The sequence below is a fragment of the Lutjanus erythropterus genome, chromosome 3 (genome assembly GCF_056507025.1).
Source record: "Lutjanus erythropterus isolate fLutEry1 chromosome 3, fLutEry1.hap2, whole genome shotgun sequence".
NCBI lineage: Eukaryota > Metazoa > Chordata > Actinopteri > Lutjaniformes > Lutjanidae > Lutjanus > Lutjanus erythropterus.
In genome coordinates, this window is record NC_139319.1 from 13,255,047 (window position 1) to 13,276,840 (window position 21,794).

General features: G+C 38.7%; 2 protein-coding genes across 10 annotated transcripts in view; both read left to right on the top strand.

Annotated features, from left to right (window-relative positions):
* The first annotated feature begins 5,360 nt into the window (after positions 1–5,360).
* Positions 5,361–11,854, top strand: uchl1 (ubiquitin carboxyl-terminal esterase L1 (ubiquitin thiolesterase)). Of its 2 annotated transcripts, none has more exons than XM_084715098.1 (9): positions 5,361–5,502; positions 5,598–5,663; positions 6,039–6,167; positions 7,146–7,287; positions 7,979–8,064; positions 8,630–8,677; positions 9,067–9,136; positions 9,218–9,276; positions 10,757–11,854. In XM_084715098.1, the coding sequence occupies exons 1-9, from the start codon at positions 5,470–5,472 to the stop codon at positions 10,838–10,840; spliced, it is 717 nt and encodes a 238-aa protein (XP_084571224.1). In that variant the 5' UTR covers positions 5,361–5,469; the 3' UTR covers positions 10,841–11,854. The 2 variants fall into 2 exon arrangements, with proteins under 2 accessions (XP_084571224.1, XP_084571225.1); XM_084715099.1 differs by having other exon boundaries at positions 5,368–5,502; positions 5,598–5,609.
* A 3,436-nt stretch (positions 11,855–15,290) lies between these two features.
* Positions 15,291–21,794, top strand: part of limch1a (LIM and calponin homology domains 1a) — a 41,272-nt gene continuing 34,768 nt past the window's right edge. For all 8 annotated transcript variants that reach the window (XM_084715100.1, XM_084715103.1, XM_084715101.1 and 5 more), the window contains exon 1: positions 15,291–15,491. In XM_084715100.1, the coding sequence (XP_084571226.1) occupies positions 15,375–15,491 (117 nt within the window). In that variant the 5' untranslated portion in view covers positions 15,291–15,374. The remainder of the gene's footprint in view (positions 15,492–21,794) is intronic.

Sequence of the window (21,794 nt, forward strand, 5' to 3'; positions counted from 1 at the left end):
AATTTTAAATCCACAAGGTCTAAGGTCAACTTCTCTGTGATGTAATGTTCAGTCCTCTGTACTCCTCTGTAAAAAATAGTCTGTAATACGCAGTACTGGTAGTTTTAAACATGCGTTTCAGTGGAGTTTCACTGATGAACGTTACACATCTGCACATGTTCATTCACACCTGTCGGTACTGCAGGTCCCCAGAACACCCACTGAGCTGTCTGAGCTGTTTATTACTGAGCAGCGCCACTGGGGCAGCTGGGGATTATTTGCCTTGCTCAAGGGAATCTCAGTGGAGATAATAAGGGAGCAGCAAATGCTGCTCTTTCACTTCCCCGTCCTGGTGTCCTGCTCAGCAACTTTCTGATTACAGCTCTAGTTCTTTAACCTGTTGGCCATATTTGCCCCTCATTAGTATTCTTTTCCCCAGAGCTACGTATACATTGCATTTCATAGTGTTTATACCACTTCACCAAAGTTCCATGTTAGGTTATGTGATGACGACTGAGCTATCGCCATGACAACTGAGCAGACTCCATCAGGTGGCATTTACAGACGTTTACATGGCAGCTCGAAACTGTTATCTGGTTAAGATCATATTTAAAGTACACATAAGCAAACCACTTGTAATTGAAGCAATATCGCTCTGAAAACCTTGGTCTGTTTTTGTGTGAAATGTTATCACTTGAGGTGTAAAATGTTTCAAACGTTGTAGTACCCCATGTCAAAAATGTATACATTTTGTTTTATTGGATAAGTGTTTGTATATATAAATATGTATATAATCTATTACAGTCAAACCAGATAAAAAGTCCTCAGTAAATCAGTGTAATATCAAACGTATATGAGTTGGTAAACCATTAATAGTCGTGTCTAAATGGGAACCCAAGATTTGTAAAACCTCCATGAGAATATCAAGTCAAGTCAGTTTATTTATATTATTACAGCACATTTTAAAACAGTGGGTGTTTTCCAGTCAAGGCAAATGGGGTAGTGTCTGTCTCAACACAAGTGAAGAAATAGACACAATAATACAATGTCAGCAATAATACAAAGAAGGCAAAAAAGTACAATAATGCAATAGTACAGAGAAGGCAAGATGCAAAAACAATAACATGGTAAAATCAGAATCAAGGTAATAAAATCAGAAGTTAGATGAAATATGAAACATACCTAATGTTTACTTGATTCATACTTAATTCTAAAAACTGTGTTGAATGACAAAAATGCAAAAATGGCTACTTTCATTAATAAATCTTCGTGTGACACATACAAGTCTTATAAGACATGCCATACATTAAAACAAACATTTAGTATTAGAGGCAATGAATTTTCTCCCCATTTCTTTTCTATATGAGACTATACAATGCATACATGCATATATTAAATATTTAAAATGTTACAGAGTCAATAAAACACATTCAAAGGCGTCCAGTCACACACACTAACTGTCTGTTCTGAGATAGCAGGTGTAGGTCACAGTCCATCGTCACTTTCTGTATCTGTAGCATTGTGATTGTTGAAGTAAGAACCAGAGAAACAGAGTCAGCAGCATGCTGAGTGAGACAAAGAGACAAATGTACACCGCCACGCTCCATCCCCAACCTGCTGGCAAAGGAGGTGTACCGATCGTATCAACAAAATATGCTGGGCCAGGCATGACGGTGTGCACAGGAAGAAGTAGTTCAAAGATCAAAATTAGATTCCTCAAGTTCCTTTTTGACATTTAGGAGATAATAAGTGAACTCCAGTTGTGTTCTGTTGTCCACATGTAAATATTTGGTTTTCCTTATCTTGCGTGGACCACGATCATCACTGTTGCTTTCACCAGCTGTTCATAAACTTTCTGTAGCAGGAAACAATAGTGACAAGTTTCTTCCCAGTCAGATAGATTTCAGAGCAGAGATGCTGATCATAGCAACAAGTGTGAGTTATATTGTCTCCAGGATGCAGCTGAATATCATGTGAGCTAATAAGCATCCAAACTTATCAGTGTCCTCAGTTGTCTGACTGCTTCATCCACATCCGCAATGCAATCGGAGAAAACAAGAAATGAAATAAAGACGGGAGTTCTCACCTTTCTTGTCTTCATCTGCTTCTACAGACCACTGCCTCGCTATTGTTTGTAACAAACCCACAAATATTCTGTTTAAATACCCACACAAACACATGGACACAGACAAAATAAATCAGCAGCTGCTAATATCACGCTGACCCATGAACCCATAAACCTGCAGGTAATCTTTCCCTCTTTCACACACACAGAGCCACTGACATCACCAATACCTCTTGGGATTGTCTGTCTTCACCTCTGATTACCACCCTGCATGAATAAAACATGCATGTTGTAGCTACAGCACAACCCTAATATTTATAGAAAGGGGCCTACTGACTCAATATAAAACATGGCACATTGTTGAGGGAGAAATTATTCAATTAATGTCCACATGCATCACAAAGAAATGTTGCACTGTATAACTGTATTTGGAGAGCCCAGAGAGTTATGGTCTCAAAGGCCTCATTTATTTTACTTCATTTTTTTTTTTAGTATTATCCCAAATTTAAACCTTTAAACGACATAGCTCAAAAGAATCTGAGGTTGCCCTCTTTGGGAATGTCCGGCATGTAATGTGTACTCAGTGTAACAAGGCAAAAACTAGAGGTCAATACAGTGCAGATCTCTGTCAGGCAACAGGTGGTGACGCACCTACTGCAATGCCACCACAACTGCATGACGCAACCAGCTGAGATTTGTGCAAAGTTTTGAATTAAGTGTTTTTGTGCAGCAGGCCTATTCAACTAGCCCTTTATCGACCTAGGTCCAGCCAATTCATCCTTTATGAATAAGAAGAAAAAGCATAAATAAATAATTTCTTCAAATGAGAAAGATGCTAATTTCCCATTCGCTGGTAGTGACTGTACGGAGACCATTTATTAAAATGTTAACTCAGGCTGTTAAAGCAGAGGGACTTAGGGAGAGTCAAACTGAAGAAAAAAGATATTAAATGCAACACTGTGTTTATTAAATCATCAAGCTACTTCTACCATTACAAAGATGCATTGTTTCCCCTGTGCTTTTGTACGTTTCTTTTCAAATTGTGAAAACTAATGAGAAAAAAAGTTAAAAAAAAAAAAAAAAATTGAACTGTTTCACACATTTAAACTTTACTGGTCAAACATAGAAAATCTAAATGTCCTGCACTTCACTTTTTTAATCTGGCCCTTCAAGTAATTGAATAGGCCTGTTGTGCAGGTTTCTTTAAGATCTAGATTCTCTAAGTGTGGTACTAGTACCACACTTTGGTCCTAGCACCATCTAGTGGTACATGGAGGAATGTCTAAAAATTAAAAAAAATGAAATGCATTATTTTAAAAACAATCAAAATACTACAAAATTACAAGGATTACAAAATTACAAGCTAAACTGTGATGGCAGTAAGTCACTCTCAGTGACTCAGCGTTATTTAGTCCCCTTCCTTCTCTCTTACACCTGGCAGACATAATGAAATCTTAACAGAATGCAAAGAGTGTGTGTTTTATAATTATTAAAGTCATCACTGTTCACACTACGATCATCGCCTTAAAAGCAGGTGCAGACAGGTTAAATTGCTACCAGGAGGACGTAATAGTGATGAGCCATGGACCCACAACCAAAAAATAAAACAGACAGGGGAGCACAAAGTGACAGTTCTTCTCACTGTCACACATGTACAAACATGAGCAATCAGGTACTTACACAGACAAATGCTTATACACTAACACGAACAAACAGGTGCAGAAAAACTGGGAAAACAGGACACCAGTCTATAACTGTACCATGAGAGTGAATATGCATGGAATTTTCAACCACACTCTCTCTATATAAAACAGCATATTGCTCTTTACTGGTACAATAGCACCATCTTGGATTATGGTCACATTTCTCAACTGCAGTCTGTTGTGCTTCGGATGATGTTATATTGATTCCAGTAAGCAAGCATGTGATGCCTTGTCCTTGCTTGCATATCATGGTGGACTAAGAAAGATTTCAGTTCCAGTGTTCTTTAAATCCAGAACACCAGGTCAGGATCAGAGTAGATCCTCAAAAGTGAAATGAAAATCCTTTATACACTGTTTAGGGATAAAACAAAGATTTTAGTTAAATTAGCTTACTGCATGCTATTTAGTTCTATATGTGTATGCTAAAACAATTGGTTATGATCCTAAAAAGACAAAAACAACAACAGTAAATTTCCACAGACATTTTCGCATTGGAAAAACATTACCATGTTCTATCTTCTATCATTAAAACAAGTTTACTGAATGCCTGAGTACTGCTTAAAATGTCATCTCAAATCAGAGCTTAAAACATTATTATTTACTGCAGCTTGCCAATAAAGTAGATACATAACCTATTGTTAAAGTAATCTATTACTATTCTCTATACTATATTTCTCTTTTTTATTGTATTTTAAATGCAATTGCTTTAGTCTTTGACCATTTATCTACCTATTTTGGCTTTTTATTGTATTTTAAATGCTTTTTTAATGTATGTATGTGTTTTAATGTATTTCTCTTTATATCTATAGCATTCTGGATGTCTGAGTGGTGCCTGACCATTACAGGGCATACAAACACAGTCCAAAGTACTACAATATTTCTTTATATTGGATGTTATACCTAAGTTACGGAGGAACATTAATATAATGTGCTATCATTGTATTTCCACAAATGGCACAGTTATTTCACTTAAGATGTGGGAATTCTTTTCATACAAGAGCCACTGTATTTTCAAAACAGTCACTAAGTACATGCAGCCACACCAGATGCTAAAGAACTACACAAAAATTAATTGAAAGCTTTTGCATTTACTGCTGTACCTCCGTAGAAGGAGCAACAGCAATTTCTATGGAATAAACACAAGACCTGTCGGCCAAATTTTAAGACGTAAGTCATTTAATGGCCTGACTGATTAACATGTAATCTGCGCATTGCATTTAGCAATGAGATTGACTTCAACTACTAGTCTAAAAAGTCCAATATAAAACTCATGAAGCAGAAGCAGCGTGGTTGATCAAGTTATATCATATTCAATAGGAATTGATAGGGATAGGGAATTATTCTTACGTCACTCCTTTCCTTCTAGAAAAAGCGTGTGTGATTGGAATCATCTCACATTTACCGGTGTGATTTAACTTAAATATGTTTCTTAAAGAGGGTATAGTTCTTCCTAGGCTGTCACTACATAGCTTAACAGTTAGCAAGTAAATTATAGCATTTAAGTCACTCTGATATTTCTCATGAGGTCGGTTGAATATGCGCACCACCGGTTATTTGATCTGAGCCCACCCCCCTGTCTGCCGGTAAGTGGTACGACCGGCAGCATAAAGTGCGGGTACGCTCTGTAACTTCCACTGAACTGACAGCTGCAGGAACCGTCAGAGCACAAAGGCAACAACACATCGTTTAAAACTTGCGAAGTCACGCCGAAACAGTGCCAAAATGGAGTGGACCGCGATGGAAATCAACCCAGAGGTGGGAGATTAACCGTGTTTTCTTAACTTTAAAAAAAAAACTAACGTTTTCACAGGCAGTAAACTCACCTGTCGTCTGTGTTTATGTGTTTTCAGATGCTGAACATGGTGAGTAGCAAACGTAATGGCGACCTGTTGTTAACGGTTCGATTCAACTGTCAGGTAAGTTTTACTGTAGCTAGCTTGCAACTGACACGACCGTTAAAACGCCACCAGGCCACCGTGTCGCAAACCACGCAATCAATACATAGGTTGTATTGGTATTGTGAGCTGTATAGGTAAAAGAAAAAGTGATGGGTAATATCAAAATGAGATGCGACAACAACCAGGAGCAGCTATTATCTCCTCAGCATCATTTCCAGCGCTGTCCCCTGTGTCTAGGCTGAAGGGTGTGGTCGGACTGGACCAATACAACGCAGCATCTTTGAACACCATCATAAAGGATCATTCATACGTGTCGTCTCTGAAGCCTCGATTGTTTCACATCTATTTACGCCACCGTGTTTTGTTTATTGTGTTCCTGGCTGTGTGTTTCAGTTGATGAAATGCCTCGGTGTGGATGAGAGCTGGCGTTTCGTGGACGTGGTGGGGCTGGAGGATGAGCAACTCTCCGCCGTCCCGAAGCCATGCTGTGCCTTGATGCTGCTCTTCCCACTGACACAACAGGTAATAATCAATGGGGTGGTGGTGGTGGAGACTACTTCCTGGAAGAGAAGGACCGAGGGGTGGGGTAAGCTGCTGATACAGGCTGTCTGGGGTGGGGTGAGACTGAGGTGCAGGGAGGGCATGAATGGAGGGGGAGAAAGAGCTGTAATATGTGATGGGTAGGATATGGAGAGAGTGGGATGGTGGCGAAGAGATGAATCAGCAGATGCTCACCTTTTTTTTTGTCAATATGAAGTCTAATTATCTTGTCAAGCACAGACATACAGACTCTAATCTAATGTAGGATTTGTTTGTATTGTCGTTAAGGGTATTGTGATGTACCATTATTGGTGATAACCCTGATATTTAAGTTAAATATTATTTATTTGTTAATTATACTCATATGGCAATTCAGTGCTTCTTAAAACATAATCAGTTTCTTTCCGTTCTTGTTTTCTCCCTCTCCCAACACTCCCTCCTCACACAGACACATTTTCACTATCTATTAAGTGTAATTGCACTTTTTTTTAAATACTTTTTTACAGTTAGTTATAGTAGTTGTGTTGTGAAAATCTGATATCAGTTGATCTACATATCAGAAAACTGTGAAAAATGCCCATCTGAGGAGAGAACAATAGAAGATTGGACGGATCCCTCTTCCAGGACTGGCAACCATGCAATAGATCTTTAGGTGTACAGAATAGATCAGCAAAAAATCACTGTATATAGAACGTTTTATGACAAATATCGATATATGTAGATTGTAAAATTTAAGTGAAGAGTATGGATTCAGTATGACATTGAGTAGCTGATAGGTAGAACCTTAACCAGACAACCTCCTCTCAGCCATGGACACCTGGAAGGAGGACAGACTGTGACCTGAATCCATGTGCGCATTTAAATGGAATAATTGACTGTACTCATGGGTAAATGACCATGATGACTAAGCTCTGTGTTTGTGTGTCTGCCTGTGTATATGTCTGTCTGTGTGTATGGCAGCATGAGTCTTTCAGACAGCAGCAGGCAGACAAGGTTGCAGGAGACTCTGAGGTTTATTTCCTGAAGCAGACAGCAGGCAATTCCTGTGGCACCATTGCCCTGCTGCATGCTGTGGCCAACAACAAAAGCAAACCGATATTTGGTGAGTGCAAATCAAATAAGCATTGGTATCATAGTAAGGAAAAAACAATACAGTTATTAATATATATTTATATATAGAATATTTGTAAAATGAGCTGTTGGTCAGAATCAATGACTCAGCAGTTACTTTTCAAGGTGCAGAGATTTTTTGCTTTCATGGTTCAAATTTCAAGTAATGCATTAATTTTAGTGTAGTTTTAGTTAGTTTTTGGTGTTGGGAAAATGCCCAGATTTCCCCATCTCTGACAGTGACATTTCCCCCAGAATTAAGCTTATAAGCAGGTGTATTATGTACGCATGTATAAACCCGAAATTTAATATTATTAGGGTATGAGAATTGGCACAGAAATGGGTTAAAAATAGATCCACCAGAGTAAATGCTGCACTGTTAGGGCATGGAGCAGAACCCAATTTTTCTGCCAGGTTAAATCACAAATACAGGGTTAGTTCTCCAGTTTATTTCTTAAGAAAAAACAAGTATGTTCAAATGTATTTGTTGAATTGTGCTGGTTGGAGCAGCGAGGATGGCACTAATACGAATTCTCCTTTATTTCAATTGCCCCATGTTGACTGGTTATACAATTATTTGGTGTGGTATGTTGTGAATTTGGATAATTTAATCTTAGATGATGTGAATGAATAAATGAATGGCATCTCTACAATTAACTTGACACTGCATTTGGTCTTTTCAGCCAGTGGCTCTGTCCTGAAGAAGTTTCTTGATGAGACTGCAAACATGTCGGCTGATGACCGTGCCAAACATCTGGAGGAGAACCAGGTTAGATAGACACATACACTGTTGAAGCTGCTATATGTTTTTCTGGCAAAATGGTAAAAATGACAATAAACAGATTTGATTTGATAATTGAATTTGAAGAATGGATATTCAGCTATTAAATAAATTTAGAATTCAATCAGCAGAGGTTTTAATCATTTTAAATGGTATCTGCAAGATTTTAATGTTTATAAGCTAATGATCAGAGGCAGTTAAAAAGGCATCTGCTTGTCAACCAAAATGTGCTTTTTATATCTTTTTTCTCTTTTGTTTGTATATATGGTTACTGTGTTAAATACAAATATAAACTCTATATAAAATGTTGAAATAAACCTAAAACACCTACTTTCTAGAATGAACGAATGTTAGTATTTAATAGTTTACATGTTATCCACTTGGGGGCGCCAAAGACTGCTTAATCCTTGTCTGTGTGAGGGCAGTTTGACAGCTGTTTTAAAGAATGTAAGGTGCTTTTTTTCAAGTTTCACTGCTTAGTTTGTATTTTAAAGAGTAGAATGGTCTGTTTTAGCAGTATTAAAATTACATGTTCTGAATTTCTTGTCTCCAGGCAATTCGTGATGCTCACAATGAGGTTGCAGCACAGGGCCAGTGTAGGGTAAGATTCTTAACCACAATATCAACTACTAATGACTAACATCTTATATCCCTCTCAGGCAGCAGATGTGACGCAGGTGCTCAATATCTGTTTGACCTGCGTTGAACTCATTTATATGAGACAGTTGTCACCTTCCTTGGCACTTTTACTGAGAGTCCATTTGGAATATATTTCCATACATTTAGCTGATAAAAACCTGAGATGCATGTTGACTTATTCAAATAGACCCTTGCAATGACCTGCATCAGTGTGTCTTTGTGAAAGGGGTATTGGACAGATGAGACACTTTGTATTTAAGTTGCATGTGGTGTTGATGACAACAAGTTGCTTTGTTGTGCTATCACAATATTAACTGTGAATATTAATTCCTCATATCTCAACTTTCACAGCCAGAAGCTGACAAAGTCAACTTCCACTTTGTTGCCTTTGTCAATGTAAATGGACAGCTGTATGAATTTGGTAAGCATGTCACCTCCTTCATCTAGACTTGTGTATATGTTTTCATGTTGTGGATTCCTAACTATCTTATTTGTTTTTAAGATGGGAGAATGAACGGGCCAGTGAAGCACGGACCAACTAAAGATGAGTCTTTCATAACGGTAGGTTCAACTGTGGTCATTCAACATTTTGTTTCAGTTCTGGATATGTTGAAATACAATTGTGAGCCAAGTTGCTTTGTGCACATGTCTGTGATGAGTCATGGTATTAAACTGGAAAAGGGAGTGGCTGCTCCTGAGTATCTTGATTCAATCAATAAACTGGGCTAATGCACACTCTCAAATCTCCAGTAGGGTTCACAAAAAAGTGAAGACTGTAAAGAAGACGGTTAACATTAATAAATGGTTTAATACAAATGAAATATCATTGTCTACAATCTTAATGTAAGGATAGTTTGAATTTAAGCAGTGTTGTTTTGTGTTGCAGTGTGTTTACTGGCAGTTGTCGTTCATCTTACACTTGACCTTCAACTCCTCGACCCAAACAAACCAGATCTATTGTTAAATATTAGATAAATAAGCTGCCTAGGAAAGCAGAATGAATATGCTTTCATATCCCACTTTGCTTATGTACTACACAGGTTATTGAGAATCATGCCTGTGCTCAACTCAGAGCCTTTTAGAGTATCACATTTAACTACCACAAGAGGGCTCCAAATGCATTTGTGATAAAATTGCAGCATTAACTGTTAAGATCATTTATTTGATCTCATTTTAAAGAACTACTCGAATCCTTAAGTAAAAGCAGAGCAACCAACATAGATTGATACTACAGTTGAGGGCCCCTATACACAATCCTACTGAAGAGTATGTGTGGGAAATATTAGCAAAATATAATATAATCAGTTGTTCATAATAAGGCTGGGCAATATGGACAATATAAACTGTCAAAAATATTTTTGACCAAATACGCCAATATTGAAGTCTAATGACAATATTGTAGAGATGACTATTGCTGGTTTCACAAAATATTAACACAATGAGATTTCTGAGAAATGATCATTAGTAATGTATTAGCAATTCTGTCTTCCATAGGCCATGATATTTCCTGGGAAAATCATGTCTCCATTATAGACTCAACTGATAACCAAATTCATTGCTTCATTCAATTCATGCTTTTTCTCCTACCAACCGCTGTAGTTACTAGGATAGGATAACATCACTCAAACTATGTTATTAATGTGATGCACATCACAATAATTTACCTCTTTAGTGAACATGCTACTTTCTTCTCTCTTATAATCCAAAGTAGTCTTGATCATTTCTCCATGGAGCTACCTCTGCTGATCGTTGCTATGTACAGGTGTTGTCATTGTGGCAATTACTTGTAAACACAAAGGGGAGTTAAAAAGTTGTCTGCTCCCACTATAAATATCAAAAAACTTTCATCTTTAGGACAGTCTTTCCTACATGATATCTAATCTCAGATTTCAGAAATGGGAGTGTAATTGAAACATTTCAGTTTTTTGTTTATACAGTAGTTTGTGTACATTGGAATAAAAAAAAAAAATAAAAAACTTGGGTCAAAAATTTACACAATAGTATATCTACTTTTCTTTTTTTCTTTTTTATACCTTCCCAGGATGCAGCCAAAGTGTGCCGTGGATTCATGGAGAGAGAGCAAGGCGAGGTCCGTTTTTCTTCCGTGGCTCTTTGTCACAGTTAGATACTTGGTAGGAAGCACCACAACCAAACTGTAAACCAAAATGTCCTGGAGCATTCACACGGCAAACACAATCAGCAGGCACCCATAACAACCTGCAAACACATACATCTGCAGACACTATGCACTATAAAGCACATACTGTTTCCACACACTGTACTCTCATCTCATGAACAAAGCATTCTTTAGCACATGTACACACAAATCCACCATCAAACCTTTTGTTCTGCTGACACTAACTGATACAAGCTTGTCCAAGCGTTTTTATGTGAAATGTCATTCAGCAATGGAAATTGTAAAACATGAGGTCGGGTCTCACCACTGCTTGTGTGCATGTGTTTTTTTTTTGTTTTTTTTTGCTACTTTTTTGTGTGTAGTCATTGGTGCATCTGTGTCAAACTCAAAATACTGATGCTTAATACCTTTTGTGCCAATAAGGATGGTAAAGATAAGTGAGAAGGAAAAGGCAGAAAACTTGTCTGGAGAAACATTTTGCCTGATTCTCTGAATGCCTTCAGTTGCTGTGTGGTTGAGTTTATAAGGATCTGACATTCCTCAGAACAGCCCAAATGTATCCGTAGGAATAATTTAACCATTGTTCGGAACATGCACGCAACCTTTTCAGTGCTGTCCTTGGGTGTCACTGACATTTCTCTGAAAAACTGAAGTTTTCTTTGAGAAGTAAAGTCACTTTCTTTGTTGAGTTTATCTGTTTCCAAAAATGTGTTAATACAATTGTTTGCACTTGCACTTGAAAATGGCTCTTCAGTTAACAATCCACAAATTCTCAAATAGTCAAACACTGTTAGTGTGCAAGTTTAACTTAAATACTCTCCTGACATGATAGGGACCATTGAAATAAGTGCTACTCTATGTTGGGTTGTTGTTGTGCAGTGCAGAGTGATATTGCTGTATGTGCACCAATTGTTTACCTTTCTGCACTTTCTAAATACTATGTTGCTGTAGTTCTACTGGTGATGCAGCTGTGGGAATTAAATAAAGCAAACATTAAACTTATACACTATGTATCTCTGGGTGTGTTTGTATTGGTTAGTACAAAAATGGGATTCCAGCTTGTACCTGCCTACCTGCCAAGGGTGCACTAAGTTATGCTGTGATATAAAAAAGAAAGTGATGTTAAATGTCCCAAGGTGGATGTCAGTGTTATATAGGGTTGTCTTGATGTCCATAACAGCATCAGAAATGCCTTCGATACAGCTTAAAATGCTGGATTGGGTTTCAGCAATTAAGCTAGTCTATGCACAGAACTGATATCATAGAATTTAGCAGATCCTGCTAATTTCCAGCAATTATTCATGAGTCGTCTTTTTTTTTTTTTTTTTTACCTGAGCCAGCCCATATAATAATGATAGCAAATTTTAATGCAGTGTCAGAGTGGTAGTCTGTATTGGCTGATAAGCGAAGTTCAGATATCAGAATCAGCATCAGGAAGGAAAAAATAGTATTTAAACATCTCTAGTATTATTTGTTATATGGTAATGCTGTTAACTGTCTTTATACCTGTTGAAATGATTAATTAATTAATTAATTAATTAATTAATTAGTTGATGGATCGAAAATCAAAGGTATAATATGCAACATTCTCTTTAAAAATAGTGTGGAGACTCATATAAACATAATCCCAATCATCACTGTGAGCCAGTAGATGTGTGTGGTGGTGGCTGTATCTGCAGAGACCCTGCCCACTGCCTGTATTTCCTTAGTTTCCTCATTATTTTGATGTGATCAGGATTCTTTGCCAAACCAAAATGTCAGTGTTTGACATCCTGGTATCTTTCTGTGCGTTGACGAATCTCACCAATTCTACCTTTAATCTGTAACTATTTTGATACAATTGTTTCTTTCATTTTTTGTAGGGTCTAAAAATACGAACAATCCTTTTTGAAATTTATATTTCATAAATTGGATGATTAATCGAGAAAATACTTGAAAGATTAATGTATGATGAAAGTAGTGTTTGGTTGAAGCTCTAAACCTTTCCAACTCTTACTTTAAAACCCACTGATCTATATCCTTGTCTTAGCTTCCCCCAGCCACCAGTGCAGGTTTTAGCTGACACCCATTCATACTTTTGTCACATGAGGTGATGAAGTGTTTAATGTCCTGAGGCCCTCACAGCTTGAGGCTCATCCTGACCGTTCTTGGCTGCAGTTCAGCTGTAACCGGCTAAAACAGGAGGAGGATTAAAGAGCTGTCGATATATTTTCTGGTCACTCTGGATACAGACACAAGACCTTTCTCTGTGGTGCAAAAGAGCAGGCACAGTGTGATATTGACCTAAATGAAAGATTGTGATAAAGAAAAAGTACTCAAGTGTAGCTAGCATTTGCCATCATTTGTCTAAAAGGGCTATTATGTTGCTCAGTGGTGAACACAGATCCTTCCAAAGGCAGGGATGTATACTTAAGTCCTTGTACAAATAAACATAAAGACCGATATCTGTATGTTGAGAAAAGGGTCCTATGCCTTGGTTGTGTCCTTTGTTTAGTACAAGTTTTACTTTGCTATGACCAGCTTGAAAAGGTCACATTTGCATCTAATACTAGAAAACAGGAGCTATAAACCAAGTACACAACTGATATATTAGTTTCAACATTACTGATAACTAAATGGGCTAAATGTATAAATTAATACAGAATTTATTATTTCTCTTCCAGACAATTATACATTGTGTGGTTTAGACTACTATTTTTTTGTCTGTGATAATTTGATTAAACACAACTACGTTTAGGAAAAAAAAGCACCATCTAAGCACAATATCAACCGAAATAATAAAGATATTAAAACTAAATTGACACAGTCATCTAACAAAGTAGTAAAATTACAGTAATAATTCAGTTTAGATTGTGCATATGGTGGTGCATATTCCCACACTAATTTGCAATTAATTAAATTAACAAAACAATAAAACTGTCCTGGGGGCTTTGGGGCTCCTGATGGTCTGAGGGCTCTAGGGTAGTTCCTTTGGGAAGGCTTGAAAACATCATTTAGACCTTACTGTATGCAGAATAAAAATTAAATTGTTTTGGTGTCCTTTGGCTTACATAACATAAATCCTTCCTATAGCTCTGATTGAAGAAGTCACTCCAAGTGGCATAATGATAAACTGTAACTAGATTAGAAGGTATGATTTCCCATTTGTGCTCCCTGTGTGTATCTCAAACTATCTTTGATGGGTTCAAAAAGAGCAACAGTGGTGGAAAGGAACTAAGAACAGTTACTCAAGTTCTGTACATTTTTGATGTACTTGCACTTTAAGTATTTCCATTTTTCTTTACTGTATATTCCACTACATTTCAGAGACAAACATTGTACTTTATATTCCACAACATTTATTTGATGATTTTAGTTGCTAGCTACTTTGCAGACCAAGATTCAAATTAATAATACAAAATATACAACTGTAATCAACAAATAAATTATGATGTATAATTGTAGACAAAGATAAAACTGTATTGAAATTCACACACTACCCAGCAGTAAGTTAGCTCCATATTTATTAGAACCAGACTAGTATCAGTCATCCAATCCAATCCAATCCTTTTTATTTATTTTAAATGTTTTCAGTTTTATAGCTGTTCAAAACACAAGCTGTTCTGTTTGTGTTTTTAAACTTATTTAAAAAACTAGTGAAAGTTTACTGTTTCATTGCCCTGTGTCATTTTGGATTTTATATAAATAAAGAATATCAGCCAATATGATGTTTTACTCCTTTATGTCGTTCTCGGCCCCCAAAATCCAGCATCGATGAGGCTCATTTATCAGCTACATACTGAAGTCATGAACACATTAATGCATCAATAGCTATAATCCAGTGGTTTATGAAATGTGCCAGTCTGCATAATGAGTACTTTAACTTTAAGTTTTCATTCAAGTAGATGTTGAATGCAGGACTTTATACTTGAAACTGTTTTTTAACACTGTGGTATCAACTCAAGTAAATCGTCTTCTTCCACACCTTCAGAGCAATGAATTCCTTAAAGCTCTACTTTTTGACATTGTTTTGCTCTCCATTTTAAAAGCCTGCAGGCTGTCTATTTCTCAGGTAAGCATGAAGCGTATCTGCTCAAACAGCCTCCTCCGGTTGGCGCATGGGAACCGTCAAGTAACGGGACATCTTTTGCAATCCCCCCATCTCTCTCTCTCTGTCCTATCTGTTTCTATCTCTCTCGACCTCCCCCCGCATAGATTCCTGACTGCGCGTTCACGTCTCCTAAATTGCGCGGCAGCGACAGGGACAGTCAGCTTCGCGCAGTCCGGCTGCCAGTGTTCAAGAATCGTTATTTTTAGCGCCTCTTTGGTCGGTTCGTGTTGCAGCGTCGGGGGTCGTGAGGGGCTTCTTCTCCATCTCCGTGCAGCCTCAGTTTGAGCAGGGCTCTCCGACTGCGCAGGACGAGGAGTTGTGGAGTGGTTGACTGTAGAAAGCGAGGATAACATCACACACACGTCTTATCACATATCACCGTGTCCTCATCGTCCGATACTCTCCGGTCCTCGTTGAACGGCCTGCCCGGAGATGGCTACCCCCGCAGCAGGTCGAGATGCCCCGAACGCCTCGCCGCGGGACGACGCGGAGCGGCCGGAGCCGAACCACCCCGAACCAGCCTGTCAGGAGGCTCAGAAATGGATAGAGGTGAGTGAAGTGACCGCTCGGACAGGCCCTGCTGCTGCCACAGCACAGAAAATGGGCCATACTGTCACATACTGCTGGGATATAAATACATACACAGCCCTCCTGGCTCCAGCACCGGTGCATCGTCACCTGTTGTGGGGACGATGCAGTGTCGGGTTACCGTGTAGTGGGACAACGGCTTCACGGCTGCCTGCATGTGTGGACAACCGTGGGCGTATGTGTCAAAAGTTTTCACACATGTGTGGCTGTTAGTGAAATGAAACACCCTGAGCAGCGCCGATGGGACTTTTAAGCGAGAAAATAAGCAACAAACGTGAAGAAAATGCCCAAAGGTAGCCGTTATTTTCCGTTTGTTTGTAGCCCGTTTTCTACTTGCTAGCAGGAGTAACGCCCCCTTTTTCAGGCGCGAGGGGATTCCGGTTGCCATGGTTATGAAACCGGGCCGGCAGCGTTCACACATGAGATACTCCTGTATGTATACTGGACCAGCAGCAGTTGATCGCCTTGGATGAGATTATCATTTGTGGTTTGCTGCATCGCTCCCACCATCATCTGCTCGGCTCAAAACGCCTCCCTCCGTAAGCCTGAGTGGTGAATCATGATTCGCCCGTGGAGCCGCGTTATGACCTATTTTTTTCCCTCTTTCATCACGGTGCTTGTCCCCGCTTCAGGCTAGCTACCTGCCAACTATAATTTCACGTTGGGTAAAAATAGCGTTGGAAGTACAACAAAATGGGTTTTTATATAAAAGTTTTGGCTGTAACTTCAGTGGAGAAGTCCCACAATCCGTACGGCCAGTTTACCACAGGCTGTGCTGGATAGAGAAGATGGAGAGAGAGGTTTGTTTTGACAACTCTAAAGGTAAATAAGAGGCAACAAACAGCCAATTCAGTCCTTGTTGAAAAGATAATAAGATAACAGACAGGTTAAAACAGGCATGATGTCATGCAAAACAGAACAAACAGAAACCTGAACAGACTTAAAGAGATACTTTGGATATTTTGAGGTGGGGTTGTATACATAGATATATTATAATGAACCAGATAGTGAATGCAAACATGGGTTTTATCAGGTATAGAGAAGAAAGTGATGCCCCTTCTGGTGTGTCCCATTGGATCTAACTTAGGAAACAAATGTGAATGGGTGTCTATGGCGAGAGAATGATTTTCACATATGTTGTTTGTCAGTTTAAACATAATTTTACAAGTCAAGAAAGTCTCAGTTTTTTCAGAGCTCCATTTCTCGTCTTGCACAATAACGTCACCACCAATGATCTTGCTGCCCTTTGTGATGTTGTCTTACCTGAAGTATGAGTGTGTGTGAAATCCAGCCATTCCTGGTCCTTTTATCAAACATGAAGAGAAAGAACGAGTAAGATCTGCTCTTGTGTGACTACATCCTGGTACAAAAACACACAGGCGACTTCAGCAGCTAATGTTAGCTTTTGGAGGGAGAAAGTCATGACATCACCTACATGACTTTTGGGTGTATAGTCTCATACTGTCCATCAACCAAAGTTGGCAATAGTCTCCCAGACGCAGGCACAGCAGCAATGTGGGTTTGTTTTGCATCAGTAGAATTACTGACATAGCAAATGACATGAGATTTTAAATGGCTTAGAGATTTTCAACATAAAATTTGGTGAAATGATTGTATCAGTACTTTTAAAAAATGTTCACCACATTATATGCCGTTTCATCTTTAATAAGGTACTTGTCAGGTATTTGTCCATAGGCAGTGTTTTACCTACAGTGGATGGCAGTCATCATGGACCCAGTTTTGAGAAGCAGTAAGCGTACCAGTGTAGAAAGCTAAGCCATGTAATGCTGCGGACAGGGTCAGCGGCAAAACATATTTTTTTGCCAAAAAATTAATATCAGCTTAAGTCCAGCAACTGCTGTGTTCTGCGAGTTAAAATTACTGATTTCTATGGAGTTGGGCTTGTTTGGAGAGAGTGATATTTGGTTTATATAAGGGTGGTTACCTGTTAGAAAAGGATGTCTGATGGCTGGGGAGTTGTTGGCTTTCTGTGCAGAGTTTGCATGTGCTTCCTGTGTCCAAGTTTTCTCCCGGTACTCCAGCTTCCTCCCACAGTCCAAAGACATGCAGCTTAAAAGCTTAATAGGTCAATTGGCGACTCTAAATTGCCTGTAGCTGTGAATGTGAGCATGAATGGGTCTTTGTCTCTGTGTGTCAGCCCTGAGATGAACTTGCAACTTTGCCAGGTTGCACCCCACCTTTGTCAGCTGGGATAGACTCCAGCCACCCTGCAACCCTTCAAACATAAGCAGTTACGGATAATGAATGAATAAAATATGCTTTTCTGCTGACTCTGTCCACAGCAGTTCTTTGCTTAAGTTCTTACACCAGTACTGTATGCTGCTTTTCCAAATTAGGCCCATGTCGACCATCATCTACTTCAGGTAATACACTGACTAAGTACCTCATATAACCCCACTTCAAAATATCTGAGTTATCTCTTTGAGAGGGATTACAAATATATATATATATATATATATTTTACCTAGGAGAAGCTGGATTTCAGTAATGTAATTAATAGTAGACAATTTACCAAAGTGGATATTTTAATTGACAGATAAATGATTAACAGGACAGGAAAGTTAAGTGCCCTGTCTGTCTGTCTGTCTGCCTGCCTGCCTGTCTGTATCTATCAAAGTTAAATAGTTCGCCTGGGGCGGTATCTTTTCTCCATGATTACTTTTAGACTTTCAGAGGCCAGAGAAGTAGATCATTCGTCTCTCATCCACCCAGTTCAGATATGTCAGTGTCCCACATACAGTTCAAGTCCTCAAGTCAAATCAAAATTATCAGCATTTATAAAATGTCTATGTCTGTGGAGAGTTATGACCCATTTAGGTAGCTTTAGAGATATTAATGTGCACAGATAATTTTCTACCAAACTTGCACAATTATCCCTTCAGTGAAAGATGTTGAGCTTAGATGTCTCTTTTTCTCGCCCTTCGTCGATTGGGGAAAAGGATTATAGAAGTTTGCATATGTATTCCAGTTTGAAGAATTAAGTTATCAGCTAGTCTTTTAATAGCCAAATTCCCACACATCTCCATGAAGTATTGTACTGTCCTTTAACCTTTAAAGTTCAAAGCAGGTGAGTGCTTTGTTGTGTTTAGCATACTTTTCCACTCGTATGGTTTTAATTCAGTAATGTTTGAAAATGTTATACAATACGATACTTGCACTTTCAGTATCATGGGTTGAAGGCTATAGATATGTAGTCACAAAATCCCATTAACAAAATACAGTAAAACAAGAAGTACAAACAGTCTTTAGCAATTACCAAAGGTCTGTCAATTTAGATCTGGAAATATCTAATCATAGAGTACGTAAACAAGAACAGAATCTGACCAGACATGTAAATTACATTTTTATATTATGTTAATCAACACTAAGAGTGCAATTAAACATGTCATGCTTTGTTTCACAGTTTTTTGTTTAACTTGCTTCAGTCGTTTTGATCATTTGAGATTGTTTCCAGTTTACTTACATGAAATCGTTTAATCATGTGATTTAAGACATCACTACAAACACCAGATAAATAACAGTACAACCATCTCTTTTCAGAATAGTTTTTACAGAATACAGTATTTCCTCCCAGCTGATGGAAATACTTATGTACAAAAAAGTATGAATAGCAGTAATTATAAGGAAAATATTCTGGGGGAATTTTTCACCTTCATTGGACACAGTGAGGTGAAGAGGCAGACAGGAAATGGGGGAGAGAGAGGGACATGGCATGCAACAAAGGTGGCTGGCTGGAGTCGACATTGCGGTTATATGCAGGGGCGTAGTGGTAAATACAGAGTTGGATAACTGTGGGTAAACTGTGGTTACCCACCTTGTTTCCCCTCATTGATTGATCTGAAAATATGAGTAAACACTCAGCCTCATTTCAAAGAGGTGGATAAACTGAGTTTGTGTGACTTGTATTTATTCCCCTCTATGCCCCTGGTTACATGGCATGTGCTGTGACCATTTGCCTCCCAAGGTGCTCTGTATATACGGATATACAGGATTACAACTTAACACATCACTCTCTAAAGTTCATCTACACTAATCCACTTAAGTCTACAAAAATGGATTAGAAACTTAAAATCATTGACAGTATTCGATACCTGATGCAATGGACACATTTTGGCCAGCACTTAGAGAGATAGTTTTGGTTTATTTATGCAGGGTTGTATGAGCCTTTTTGTAGGAGACATGAACTATCCATCCATAATCTGTGAATTTGAATTAAAACACAAAAGTCACACAATTACGCAAAGTACCAGCAGCAGCTTTGTAGCATCAGTATTGAGCACAAACAGCCTAGTCGAGGTTAATGCTGGCCTCTAAGTCCTAATCTGTCTGCAATGTCTGCACAGTGTTCCTCTTCCTTTGTCATCCTCCTGCCCCTTAATTCTCCGGTTATTTTCAGACGGGTCAGACTGACTCTATTTCTAGTGGTGTATTTACATGATCTCACAGGTGGGGATGATTCAGGGTTAACCATGCCAGCCTGCACTCCCTCCATGCAGCATTTTGAGTCAGCCTGTGCATTGTTAAGTGCATGCAAAGCATATGCACACACACACACACACACACACATACACACGCCGATCAGCTATGCATGATCCTGCTCACACACGCCTCAGACACACCCCGGTTGGGTGACACTGGTCACTATGGGAACATAACATGGACAGGCTCTCAGGTGTCAGTGTTTCCAGGGGGGCAATAGAGCAGTAGGCTATATATCACCACATGACCCGGGCAGGAAGTTAGGCTGGCACAGACAAGACCTTTCTATCTGTTTTTAGATGAGACACGGTGGGATTAGACCGTCTCAAAGCTAATACACACTGCTGAAGGTACTTTAAACCTGTTGGATGTGACACTCAGCAGGTTAAAGTTATACAGGCTTAGAGAAACACAAAGTTAACTTTAGTGACAGCAGTTAACCTCTGCTGTCACCGGCATACAGTACATAGCAAGAGTTAGGGTCTGTCTGTCACACAGAATAAACGAAAGAATGTGTGTGACTGAACAAGTGTGTGTGTTTGTGTGTGTTTGTGTGCCAGATGTCACAGCTGTCCCAGGCAGATTAACTCCAGTGGTCTCAGACAGACAGCCAGCTGTGTCTGCACGAGAGAGAAAGGAGTGTGAGAGCGGAGATTCATGGATTTTCCATGCATCAAATCCTGTATGAAAGAATGTGAAATAATGATGACACAGACTTGCTGTTGGCAGAGATGTCTTTCATGCCCCAGTGAGTTCTGAAGTTTTTGTAAAACCAGGGTAGTCGCATAACACTAAGCATGTTATGCTGTAGTTTTTGTAAAGCATTAGAAGACTGCACACAACTTGCACAAATGGTATATGATTGGTTGGCTCTGATTAGCATTGTGCCGATTTTTCAAGTAGTATTAGTTTGTATTGTGTCAATTTTGACAGTGAGTTGTATAAAAAACGTGGTCCACTAAATTATACTACATTTGGGATGCAAAGTAAGTACAACAACAGCAACTACTATGATCGCACAGTACTTCACAGCATCATAAAACTCAATCTTTTGTAATTGCCTTAATGTGAGAGAGACCCCGTCAAAAGAATTTACCTGTTGTACATTTAGGTATATCAATTAAGTATGACTACATTTTTATATACAGTGTAGAGTGAAATGTAAGTGTTAATTCAGATGTCCCACTTTTAAATGGATTAAAATACCAAAATACCATCCACTGATTACAAGATAATAGATGATAATGATTCATTTTACTGTGATGTAAATGTATATTACAAATATATGTAGCACAGTAAGTGTCCAATAGATATTGGTTGTCAGCAGCTGAAGAGTCTAATGTTGTGGAGTGTCGCATCACTCTGGTTAATTACTTTGATCCAGATTAAACTCATCCTCAATCTGGATTATGACTTTATCTCTCTGCCTTTCACTCTTCTTTCTCAGTTTTCTCTCCTTGTTGTCTTCCATTCTTCTCTATGTGTCACGTGGCCATTAGTGTGCAAAGTGCCTACAGCACATGATAACATTATAACAACAAGGCTAATGCTTCTGCAACACCACAAAATTAAAACACCAGCCTCTCTCAGTGCTCTGTGCACACGCTAACTCTCTAAATCTCCATCAGCTGGCTTTACTGGAAGCACATAGACGGTTCATCATGGACCACTTAGCCCTGGTTTTGTCCCTCTCATACATTCATGTAAAGAAGAGAAGGGCCACCTCTTCTTTACATGAAAATATGCATTTAGGATAACACACCA

Coding starts and splice junctions, on each gene's coding strand:
- uchl1 (XM_084715098.1), top strand. CDS start 5,470: ATGGAGTGGACCGCGATGGAAATCAACCCAGAG. Junction 5,664..6,038: donor CGGTTCGATTCAACTGTCAG/GTAAGTTTTACT, acceptor TGTGTGTTTCAG/TTGATGAAATGCCTCGGTGT. Junction 9,137..9,217: donor TGGACAGCTGTATGAATTTG/GTAAGCATGTCA, acceptor TTTGTTTTTAAG/ATGGGAGAATGAACGGGCCA.